The sequence below is a fragment of the Scardinius erythrophthalmus genome, assembly GCF_964197995.2.
Source record: "Scardinius erythrophthalmus genome assembly, chromosome: 4".
Lineage (NCBI taxonomy): Eukaryota > Metazoa > Chordata > Actinopteri > Cypriniformes > Leuciscidae > Scardinius > Scardinius erythrophthalmus.
In genome coordinates, this window is record NC_138224.1 from 1,502,751 (window position 1) to 1,515,034 (window position 12,284).

General features: G+C 39.6%; 2 protein-coding genes across 5 annotated transcripts in view; one reads left to right on the plus strand and one right to left on the minus strand.

The window, feature by feature from the left end:
• Window positions 1-4,525, plus strand: part of pthlha (parathyroid hormone-like hormone a) — a 21,045-nt gene extending 16,520 nt beyond the window's left edge. For 3 of the 4 annotated variants that reach the window (XM_081363871.1, XM_081363869.1, XM_081363868.1), the window contains 2 exons: window positions 573-1,064; window positions 3,073-4,520. In XM_081363871.1, coding sequence (XP_081219997.1) covers window positions 573-1,041 — 469 coding nt within the window. In that variant the 3' untranslated portion in view covers window positions 1,042-1,064; window positions 3,073-4,520. Of the gene's footprint in view, window positions 1-572; window positions 1,065-3,072 lie in introns of all 4 variants that reach the window. The other variant, XM_081363870.1, reaches the window with a different exon arrangement.
• Window positions 1-12,284, minus strand: part of ripply2 (ripply transcriptional repressor 2) — a 486,302-nt gene that overhangs the window by 419,497 nt on the left and 54,521 nt on the right. The gene's annotated exons all lie outside the window — the stretch shown is intronic.

The following is a 12,284-nucleotide window of genomic DNA, read 5'->3' on the forward strand; positions in this document are numbered from 1 at the left end:
CTTCACTGTCAGGCACTAAATCTTATGCCTAAACAATAGTAACACACAAGTCTGTGTGTGTGTATAATTTATTATTCATTTTTAAGTGAACTGCAATTTATTTTGATATTCTTTCTGATAATTTTCACAATGTTGTTGCATTTTTGTAGTATTTTTGTCTTGCTTTCTATTTAAAATATCAAGAAATAAAATTGGGGTCACAAAAATAATCTTATTTTCTCTTTGAATTAAGTTTATTTTTCTGACCCCATTGGCAGATATTTGTTCTTGTTTTTAGCACAAACTCACTACATTTTTATCAATTTTTCAGGATCTTGAAACTATCTTGATTTAAGAACGTTCAGATATTTGTGCTGGACAACAAAACATAATTTTTTCCATTTTACTTGAAAACGGCATATATTATTGGGAATTGATTGGATTGTGAAAAAGTGGGCATTGCTATTCCAAAATAAAGAGAGCTTAGTCACGTCAGCTGAAAATAAAAAAGTTTATGTGAACGAAACAGTGTTTTTGAGTGACGTGAAAGTAATTATTAATTGTGACTTCTGTCTCCGTTGTCTCTCCCCCAGTAAGCGCTCGGTAACACACGCTCAGCTGATGCACGATAAGGGCCGAACGCTGCAGGACTTTAAGAGACGCTTGTGGCTTCAGGAACTTCTTCACGAAGTTCATACGGCTGAGATCCGCGAGGCTCAGCAGCCGAGGGGCGGAGTCAGCAGCGGAGGGGGAGGCGGCTTCACCGTCGCCGTGCCGATGGGAGGCGGCGTCTCCATGGGAATGGGAACCGCGCATCCGAAACCCGCCGGCGGCACCAAGAATCTGCCAATCAGCTTCCGTCTGGAGGACGAAGAGGGAACAAACCTCCCGCAAGAAACCAACAAGTCGCAAACGTACAAAGAGAGCACGATGAATGCCATCGGGAAGAGGAAGAAGAAAGGGAGAGTGGGGAAGAGGAGAGATGGGGAGAAGAGGAAGAGGAGAGCTCGTTCACTGGAAGAGTTCGGCAGCGGCTTCCACCTGGAGTGGGCGATGCACTAAAACACTGTCAGTCTTTGACAACGGTACGTTATTGTCTGATCAGATACTCATCATTAAAAGATAGGGCGGTAACGATGCCCTCATGTCACGATTCGACACATATCACGATACCGAACTCATATTATCGCGATACTCCAAGACATATGATAAAATGTTAACAAAAAAATGTGCTGTTGTTGATTAAAATGCTAAATTTGATATTACATTGTGTGTGTAAATGAATAGTCTTGGACTTGGTGCTGGAAACCACAATAGAGACACCAGATTAACAATATTCATGATCCTGAAGATGAAAATACAGAATTATTGTAGATCAGAGGTCGGGAACCTATGGCTCGCGAGCCACATCTGGCTCTTTGGCAAAAATCATGTGGCTCGCGAGGTCTCTAACCCTTTACCAACAAACCATCGATGAAAAACAATTAAAACACATCAACAGAGATCGGCTCTCTGCAGAAAAAGCAACCAATTACAATTCCCTTGTTGTAGTACAGCCTACTGAAGTTAATGAAAAGTTTATGATAATAATAATATTAAAGTTGTACCGGCAAAAGTGCGTGTTCAGTGCTGTTCGCGAGTGTCACGAGTCACCACAGCAATCAACTAACCGCTTACGTTTCTGTGGTAACCTACAGCTCCTGCACTGGGATTCAAGCTGGCGAAAACCATTCTAGAACAGCAGCAAAAATGTAAAAGTAGACTTTATAAACTTTAATATAACATTTTATTGAAACGGGTGCTTTGCTGCGCATAGAGACATTTCACCCGCTGGTAGGCTACTTTCACTTTTGCCGCAGAGACCCTTTATGTCCTATAAATGTGTCGTATTTTTGATAATCCGCGCAGATTTCAGTTGACGATTCTGTTTAAAGTTATTAAAAACAAAACATGAATGAATGAGAAAGAAAAGAACAGGATGTGCTTTATATTGAAAAGAAATATTAAAAGCGCGATAAGTCGCGAAAGAGAACTGACAGGATACTGTGCGCGCGCTTCGAGCGCAACACGGACAAGCAGCCTTTGTCTTCGGTTGCGCGCCTAAACGGCCAAATAAACACAGAAATATATCAAAATGCTAAGTCGAGTATTCACGTAAACACAGCAGATAGTACTGTGTGCATTCATTCTCTCTCACACGCACACAAAATGGTATATGCTCATCACTTGGTACTCAACCTCACAGTGAAATCCCTGCAGAATTAATTCCATATTCCAACTTATTTATTGTTTGCTGAATATTTGTTAATAATATTAATAATTAAATAATATTAATAATAATTACTACGGTTGAATTTTTTATTGAAAAAAGCACGTCTTTAATATTAACTTTAATAATATATATATATATATAGGCAATTTTTTTTCCTACTGTGGCTCTTTTGGAAAAATGCATTATCCAAAAATGAAAAAAATGGCTCTTTGGTCAAAAAAGGTTCCCGACCCCTGTTGTAGATGAATATGCTTTCACTCTTTCACTGACTGCACTTTTTACTGGTAATGTCAGACATTTGGCATTATCAGAACCCACAAATATGCATTATTATACATTATATTCAACATTATATAGAGTAGTTTAATGCAGTACTGACACTAAAACTTTCTCACAGTAATTTTTATTTTGGGTGAACTATCCACAATACATATTGTTGCATGTTTGTATTGTGATATATTGTGACACGATATATTGTTACACCCCCATTAAATTACTACATTGAAATAAATGGTAATGGATTATTCAACTCAAAATTATTATTCAACATCACTGAATCAACCTAAATACATTAATTCATACCAACAAAGTACATTTGTACGGGTTAAGTCAAGTAGAAGTTGCTTTTTGACGTAACAATTGCAGTTTTAAAACACATGCGTTTACATTCTAAAAATGTATATATATATATATTAAATAACAAACAGCATTATTTTTACTAAGTATTTGTTTAACTATAAAAACCAAAAAGATTTTGGTTAAGATTGAACAATAATAAATCAGTTCATTGAAATGTAACAGTTTTGCCTTTTCTCTTTCAGATCCGTGAGGACTTTTGAAACGGACACCTAAATGCTCATGTTACCGTCCACTGTAAAAGTGAGAGGAAAATATTTATTGTCTGTAAATATTCTCAATGCGCCCGAACAGTGACAATGACAAATAACGATACTGCTAAAGCATTATTACAGCTCCACCGAGCTGCAGATTTGGATCCTTGTGAATACTTTGCTTTGTTTCTTTTTCGGTTTCCTTTTTATTCCTTTTTTTTTTTTTTTTTTTTTTTAGGACTATGCCTCTATTACGGTGTCAGAATTCCTGTAATTTATTTTGTTTGAATGGTGTATTTATTTTGTAAAGGTATCAAGGTGCTGCTGACCTTCTATATTTTTGTACTATAATGCACTTTAGATATATAAATATAGAAATATATACAAGTCATTTTGTTAATGGACGTATTTTGTGGTTCAGTTGAATGAAGAAGACTATAGTCATGCCCACCTCTCTGTTCATTGTATGTTCATCAGCTTTGGCATCCATGTTTTTATTGTGAGTCTGTGCCAAAACTTAGTGAGCTGCCTAGCTAGACAGCATCATAGACTCATTCCCTATCCGAAGGCTTCACTGTCGCAGAAAGCTTACTAAAATCAAACATCCAACACTAAAAATTGTTAAATTTATGTATTTGAATTGCATATTAAACTTCCATTCATTTGGATTACGCCGTTTTAACGAACTAATAAACGTTCATTTAAAAATTAAACTTTTTCATGCACAGATGAAAACATCAAAATGATCCCTGTTCACACAGATCTGCGAAAACTTTACGAAGTGACATCGCCATCTACTGGCCTGATAACAGAATACAGCTTCCTGGTTATTGTGCATTTAAAACACACTCAGTTTATTAGTATTATCACAGAAATCTGACCTGTTCATTGATGTATTACTGACAAATATGCATCACATTAAGTTTATTAGTTAATTAATCTAATTATTAGTTAACTAATCCAAATGAATGGAAATTTTAAATGCAATTCAAATGCGTAATCTTACATTTAGGCCTGAATATTTATTTATTTTTTGACTGAAGATGACTGAAATGTTACTCATGCATTAAGTACCCCATATTTGTGCATTTATTTTCTGTTGTTTAGCTTGTCAAACTCAATAGTCTCCTGCGCACACCACTGTTTTTTCCAGATCAGCCGCTTAAGTTAGGATGCAGCTCACTAGGGTTTGCAGACGGGCTTTTGTACAGTCTATATGTTTATCTTGGGTTTCTTTCCTGCTGACCTGGACGAGCCCCACTTCATCACATCAGTAAAGAGTAAAGAGAGAGAGAGCGCCACCTATCGGCCACAGCTGAGATCACACAACCACACAACGATCTTCTGTACACGACCAGCACACTTTATAGAATAACTCTTGTTGTTTTGCACTGAGAGAAAAAAAAAACATGTACTGAATGATTAAACATCTGACTTTTCCTGCAGTGTCTGGACTTCTGTGTGTGTGTGTGGTATATTTGATTGTGTGTATCTCAGGTTCAGAGAGTAAAGAACAAGGAAAGCTTCAGCCGAGCGTTTGGCTCATATCGCACATTCACTTCTGATGTTGCTCCTGTGCAAACGGGAAAATATTCCACCATGAGGTGGAAAAATCAGGCCGTAATGAACGGACAGCGTTTGAACTGGAGTCCGTCTGCACGGCCGTTGAAGTTCAGCATGGAACTAAAGTTGTCAAAAGTCTTGTGTGGAAATACAAATCGCTGATTAAGGCCAAGAACAGTTTCCGCGAGCACGCGAACGCTTGGCAGTCCGGTTAAACGCACTTAATGTGTTCTTGAGCTACTGTGGTGGCAGCAAACCTCAGCACTCAAGAGGGCGATAGAGTTTCCTTCAAATGTTTGTACCGTTAAACCAGATGTGTTATTTTTCATGTAGCCACTATAAACATGTCAACAGTTCAACTTTAACTCACTTGCTCAGCGAGATTCTCTTAAAAAATGTTGCTCTGCCATGACTTTAGTTGACCTGAAAGAGAAAACTGGCCAATTTATGCTAATTCCCGCTATAGCTCGTACGTAGCTTTTTAAAGGGTTAGTTCACCCAAAAATTTAAATACTCACCCTGATATCGTTCCAAACCCATAAGACTTTCGATCATCTCAAATGAAGATCTTTTGTGAGAGATTTATGTCCCTCCATTGACAGGCTACGCAACTACCACTTTCACAAGTTCACAAGAGATCATAAAACTAATCCATATGAGCGGTTTAGTCCAAATTTTCTGAAGAGAATTTATAGGCTTTTATGTATTCTTGCTTAGAGAAGCCATGTCTTCTGTAGTCTTGTTTTCTCATGAGCTAAGATAAAACTAGCTTTATTCAAGTTATATGCATTAGAAATATGGGAACATTTCCCAGGTCCCTCTCTCTCCCAGAGCATTAACATTCAACTTTTCCATGGCAGGGAAGGGGGTCTTTGGCACTTGGCATGCTGGGAATTAATTCAAATTCTCTGACATTTATTTGTTTGACTTTGATGAAAGTCACACAAGCAGTTAATGAAGGCTGAGATCAGCAGTGCGGATGGAGCGTCACGCTATGGGATTTTGTCGTTTTTTCCCACTTTCCACCAGCACTCCTCTCACACCGCTTTACAGGCTACAAGAACTATTTACTCATTTTGGGATCATTTCAGGATAACATACCAACAGATTTGTCAGCATGTTGTCGACATACTGTAAAGTGACCCCCCTCAGATCAGTCGGACCACACAGACTCGACTCAAAGACGTTTACAACAAATTGTATTTTGCTCCTGAATATATCAGACTATCACATTTCAGCAAGATGATTCACTGTTGCATTCAGATAAATAAAAATGGGGAGTAAATTGAGACTTTTGCTGAAGTTTCATACGTTTAGATGGGGGCTATCATTATAGGCTATCTCACAATTCTGAGAAAAAAGTCTTGCAATTATGACTATTTTTCAGAATTCATAAATTTTACTCAGAATTCTGTGGGGAAAAAAAGTCAGAATTGTGAGATATAAGCTTGCAATTTTGTTGGATTTTGTTTCTGAGTTGTTGGAAAATGCTTAGAAGACTATAGAAACTTGTTTCCGCCACAGAAGAAAAACTCTTTATATCACAATTCTGACATTTTCTTGCATTTGCGTTTTTTTATAAAACTCTTTATAACTCGCAATTCCTCAGAATTGAGAATTGAAAACTCAGAATTGAGTGATATAGATTAACAATTGTAAGTTAATAGTAAAATTATTGAGATGTAAACTTGCAAATGCGTATTGTGATATAAAAAAAGTCACAATTACCTTTTTTATTCCATGGTGGAAACAAGTTTCTACAGTCTTCTGAGCATATTCCAACATCTCAGAAACAAATCCAGCACACACATCTAGTGAATGACTTTAAATGTAGGCCTACTAGTACTCAGTGAAGGAGGTGAGCTGATTTCAAAGCTTTTCAGGCTAATCACCTCACTGTAAAAAAAAAAAGTTGCTGCCTTAAAAATATCAAGTACAATCAACTTGGATGTTTAAGTAATTTCAACTTAAATTACATTAAACCGGCTTAAAAAGAGTTGAATCTTGCTTAACTTATTTTGACGAGTTAAAGCAATGTAAAAACATCATAACTGATTGATCATTCAACAGTGCTGTTGTGACAGGCGGGTCAGCTCTGGCAGGACTTCTGTGGTTCCTCCAGGAGGAAAAGCAGGATAAATAATCAAACGAGAATGAAACCCCACCTGTAAAACTCTATCAGCGTGTGGGAACAAGACAGACAGAGAATGGAGCTGTAATGGCGGGAAGTCTGAGTGTTTCTTTGATGTTCTGCAGGGAAAGAAAGCATATCGTCAAACACACTTAAACTATAAAGAATGGACGTGCTTTTCTTGAGTCTTCAGGGGACGGTGTGTGTTATTTAATTGACCTAATTACCGCTCGAACCAAAGGCTGATTTTCACATTCAGCGGAGTAATTGCAACGGTCGCGCTGCGGTTTGTTCTCGTGAAGAAGACATAAAAAAAACTCGAGTCGGTAGTTCGGGCTGTCCGAGCGAACTGGATCGGACAATTACCTCCTCCAGCAGAGAAATCAATCGGGCCTCAAGCGTGGGAAACATCTGTACAATTTAGATGGGCGTTTGCTGCCGAGCCATGAAAATTACCCAGGATTATTGGTTTCAGAGGATTTCCTTGCCAAGCCAACGGCTCTGTACCTGCGCGCAACGGTCTTAAACACCCTGTGAGGTAAAGTAGTGCCTCGGACTAAAATGAGGTAGTGCCGATTGCTTTTCAACACGGCTCCATGCATTGTGATGAAAAAGCTTTCCGTTTAAACAAACACTAACAGGCCGGCCGCCGACAGAGAGGAGGAAAAAACGGGCTTTGGCTCTCAGGACCGTGTTTTAAACCCCGGCCTCGAATCCTTTAATAACAAAGAGAGCCGAGTGTGATTTTCAGAGCCGCTAAAGCAGTTCAAACAGAGTTTTTCAACCCTCAAACGTCTGATTGTTGCTCTTGTTGAATATTAAGAAAATACCTCCCAACTCTAATCCGCTCACATTGAAATAGGCTACGTGCTGTGAATATAATAAATAATTAAAATGATATTGACCCCATGACATACTTTTTTTTTTTTTTTTTTTTTTTTACTTTTTGTCCGTTTCTTGACCTTTAAAAAAAACGTTAAATAAGTCTTTCTATTATGGGAATCTTCTCTTCTTTAGGAGCATATTTGAGGATGTGCTTCCACCATCACCTGTCCTATGAAAATAAAGGCAAAAATCGCAACAACAACAACAACAAAAAACAAAAAAGCCTGATAATTAAAGGCCCAATAAAGTGCCTTGAAACGAGCAGCATTATTCAGTGTAAAGATGTATGGACATGGTTATGCTCATCTTCAGTAGCTCCTGAAGACATCTCGAGTAAAACAGCCCCATATTCAACGTAGCTCGTACAGAGAACCTAAACCGGAAGCGACGCGCTCTGTTTCACAGAATACGGAAGTTGGTTGCGCATAACCCCAGAGTCCGTCTACAGAGAGCCTTGGCACTTCCTATTAGCCCCATTGTATCGATCTTGGTTGCAGTTCCATTAGAATTCCACTGGAGGTGATCGCGGGCGAGTGCAGACTGAATGGGAGTCTATGAGGCTATACGGCTAAATTTGTCTCTTTCACCCGATTGCCGTTGAGAAATCTCAGATTTTATTGTCGATTTTGCAAGTTCAACATGGGTTATAGGTCGAAAGTTGAATGAACGAGTACTTATGTCCTTTCGATTTCTTACAGGTTGAGTTGTTGTTGCCCATAACACGCTAGCATTCTGCTAATGAACGCTGATTGGTCAGTGAAGGACTGATTATGACCAGACATACCGCTTGATGGCATCGTGGCATCCGAAGCGGGACCAGAAACAAAACAAAAACTCTTCTAGCACGTGTGTTTACCTGTGTCAGCTGTGTTGTGTGTTTGCCTGTGTCAGCTGTGTTGTGTGTTTGCCTATGTCAGCTGTGTTGTGTGTTTGCCTGTGTCAGCTGTGTTGTGTGTTTGCCTGTGTCAGCTGTGTTGTGTGTTTGCCTGTGTCAGCTGTGTTGTGTGTTTGCCTGTGTCAGCTGTGTTGTGTGTTTGCCTATGTCAGCTGTGTTGTGTGTTTGCCTATGTCAGCTGTGTTGTGTGTTTGCCTGTGTCAGCTGTGTTGTGTGTTTGCCTATGTCAGCTGTGTTGTGTGTTTGCCTATGTCAGCTGTGTTGTGTGTTTGCCTGTGTCAGCTGTGTTGTGTGTTTGCCTATGTCAGCTGTGTTGTGTGTTTGCCTATGTCAGCTGTGTTGTGTGTTTGCCTGTGTCAGCTGTGTTGTGTGTTTGCCTGTGTCAGCTGTGTTGTGTGTTTACCTGTGTCAGCTGTGTTGTGTGTTTGCCTATGTCAGCTGTGTTGTGTGTTTGCCTATGTCAGCTGTGTTGTGTGTTTGCCTGTGTCAGCTGTGTTGTGTGTTTGCCTATGTCAGCTGTGTTGTGTGTTTACCTGTGTCAGCTGTGTTGTGTGTTTGCCTATGTCAGCTGTGTTGTGTGTTTGCCTATGTCAGCTGTGTTGTGTGTTTGCCTGTGTCAGCTGTGTTGTGTGTTTGCCTGTGTCAGCTGTGTTGTGTGTTTGCCTATGTCAGCTGTGTTGTGTGTTTGCCTATGTCAGCTGTGTTGTGTGTTTGCCTGTGTCAGCTGTGTTGTGTGTTTGCCTATGTCAGCTGTGTTGTGTGTTTGCCTATGTCAGCTGTGTTGTGTGTTTGCCTGTGTCAGCTGTGTTGTGTGTTTGCCTATGTCAGCTGTGTTGTGTGTTTGCCTGTGTCAGCTGTGTTGTGTGTTTGCCTGTGTCAGCTGTGTTGTGTGTTTGCCTATGTCAGCTGTGTTGTGTGTTTGCCTGTGTCAGCTGTGTTGTGTGTTTGCCTATGTCAGCTGTGTTGTGTGTTTGCCTATGTCAGCTGTGTTGTGTGTTTGCCTGTGTCAGCTGTGTTGTGTGTTTGCCTATGTCAGCTGTGTTGTGTGTTTGCCTATGTCAGCTGTGTTGTGTGTTTGCCTGTGTCAGCTGTGTTGTGTGTTTGCCTGTGTCAGCTGTGTTGTGTGTTTGCCTATGTCAGCTGTGTTGTGTGTTTGCCTATGTCAGCTGTGTTGTGTGTTTGCCTATGTCAGCTGTGTTGTGTGTTTGCCTGTGTCAGCTGTGTTGTGTGTTTGCCTATGTCAGCTGTGTTGTGTGTTTGCCTATGTCAGCTGTGTTGTGTGTTTGCCTGTGTCAGCTGTGTTGTGTGTTTGCCTGTGTCAGCTGTGTTGTGTGTTTGCCTGTGTCAGCTGTGTTGTGTGTTTGCCTGTGTCAGCTGTGTTGTGTGTTTGCCTATGTCAGCTGTGTTGTCGATGCCTCGAGAGAAAAGAAAGTGCAGAGCTGAAAGCACCAAAGTGACTGAAGGATCGCCGTAAAGCAGTATCTCTGGTCGTACGATGTGTATGACATCATTGACATTTTAAAAGACTTTTTAAAGCAAATAAGTGACTAAAAAATCTAACACCCAGCAATGTGTAATTTCTTTGCATCTCCTTTCGAATACAACATTCAAATTACTAGACAAAAAAATTATATCCTGAGAAAAGTAGATTTTGATGGGTATAGCGCCTAGACCTCCATTCATTCTGCACTCGCCTGTGAGCGCCCCCGCATGGACAGAGACGTGTTACTGCAGCCAGTCCAGAAACCGGAAGTAAGCAGAGAGTGCCAATTCTCTTCCTATGAGACATTCTCTGATAAACCCTATTTCCACTGAAACAGGAAGACAGGGCGGGGCATATCGAACAGCTCCTCCCCTTTTTTGAAATAGCCGTTTGGTTCAGGGGGGGTAATCCAGCACCCGGAAAGCGTACCATCCGTGCAGGGGCCGCCATTGGCTAACAAGCTATCACCTGCTGTTAGCATTCCATTGACTCCCATTCATTTTGGCGTCACTTTGACAGCGAATAACTTTACATCTGAGGTGTTTAAAGACTTCATTTGTCCATTGTTTATTTCTAAAGAAACACAACAATGTATAACAGGCTCCATTACCATGTATCTTAAGTTATGGCCCCGTAGAAGCTGTTTTTGTAAAAATAGGCTAACGATTGCGTCATAACCACGCGACTCTCTGGAAATTACCGTATAGACAGGAGGAGAAGCTCGCAGTCAATCGGGGTTGACGTGGAGGCATAAAGTCGAGGGAGAAGCCCATAGAGAGTCATAAAGTTGTTCTAGCTCATGGACAGCTCCTACTCACGCTCTCCGTCTCTGCAAGATTTGGAAGGGAATGATTCAGATTTCTCTTGGCACAGCTACTAGAAGACTTACAACTGTCAGACGGGTTGCTCACATCACATCTGCGCATGTTCGCTCAGCCATCAGGAAGAAGTGCTTCTAATTTGCTTCACTTTTCTCCGTTGAAGTCTATGGGGTCGCTGTGTCCATTTCTTTTACTGTCTATAGTTTGGTTTACATCACAGCTCGGACAGAGCCGTTGAGATCGTTAAAGCTGCAGTTTCCTCCTAATCTCTAACGTTTCTTCTCCTAATCTCCATATCTATTTAAAATACAGCATTCTGTGCAGAATTCAAAGGATCCAATACGTTTTGTGGCCTGTGTCGACTCTGTGCTGTCGTGTCTCTGGACACTAACGTGAAACCAGACTTCATTTGCCCCAATGGAAAGCATATTTACACTGTCTGAATTGTTCCCTATCCCCTATGTAGTGCACTATGGCCCGGTTTCACAGACAGGGCTTAGACTAAGCCAGGATTAGACCATAGATCAATTAGGACATTTAAGTAATTTTTATAAACATGCTTAGAAAAAAACATTACCGATGTGCATCTTAAAACTAAAAAGGCACTGATATATTTTTAAGATCAGTCAGTGCAAGTTTATTTCAGTGGAAACAGCTCAGACTTACATCTTAGTCTAGGACTAGTCTTAAGCCCTGTCTGTGAAACCAGGGGTAAGTGCCATTCACCATATAAAAAAATAGTAATTGTGTGAACAAGTGACTGATCACTGATCTTAGCCCTAGCTTAACCATCTATTTATAATGTAGATGCTTTAGATTTTTTTTTTTAGCCAAAAAAACTTGATTTTGATTTCATGGGGTCTTTAAAAAAAGGAGTATGATCCATTCTACTTCATACGTCTGTCAAACAGTTTCAGTGAGTCTTCACTCTTAGAAAAAAAGTACAAAAGCTGCCACTGGGACAGTAACCTTTCAAAGGGTAGCTACTAATATGTACCTTTAAAGTAATAATATGTAACTTAAGGGGTAAATAAGGTGTACCTTTAGTGTATTTAGTTGGTGAACAGTGTCCTCTAGTGGAAAGAAATAAACATAAAAGGTTTATAATCTAGCGCGGGGGTTTTCAATCTTTTAGAGACCATAGACATAATAAATATAATTTTAATATATTTTATATGTCTGTGCCACAGACCCCCGAAGGGGGACCCCCATCCCAAAATTTAAAAGGCATCTAGGCTATATAGTTTATATATGTTAGACCCAATTTATATATTTATTTGTTGGTTTTAATATAAGACGATTTAATGTAATTTAATATAATTTGTACTTATTTTAATCATATATATTATGTTACAGAACGTTTTCTTTTATTGTTAATTCGTTATATAAATCTTTATTAAAAACAAGACATATCCTCATTTACAC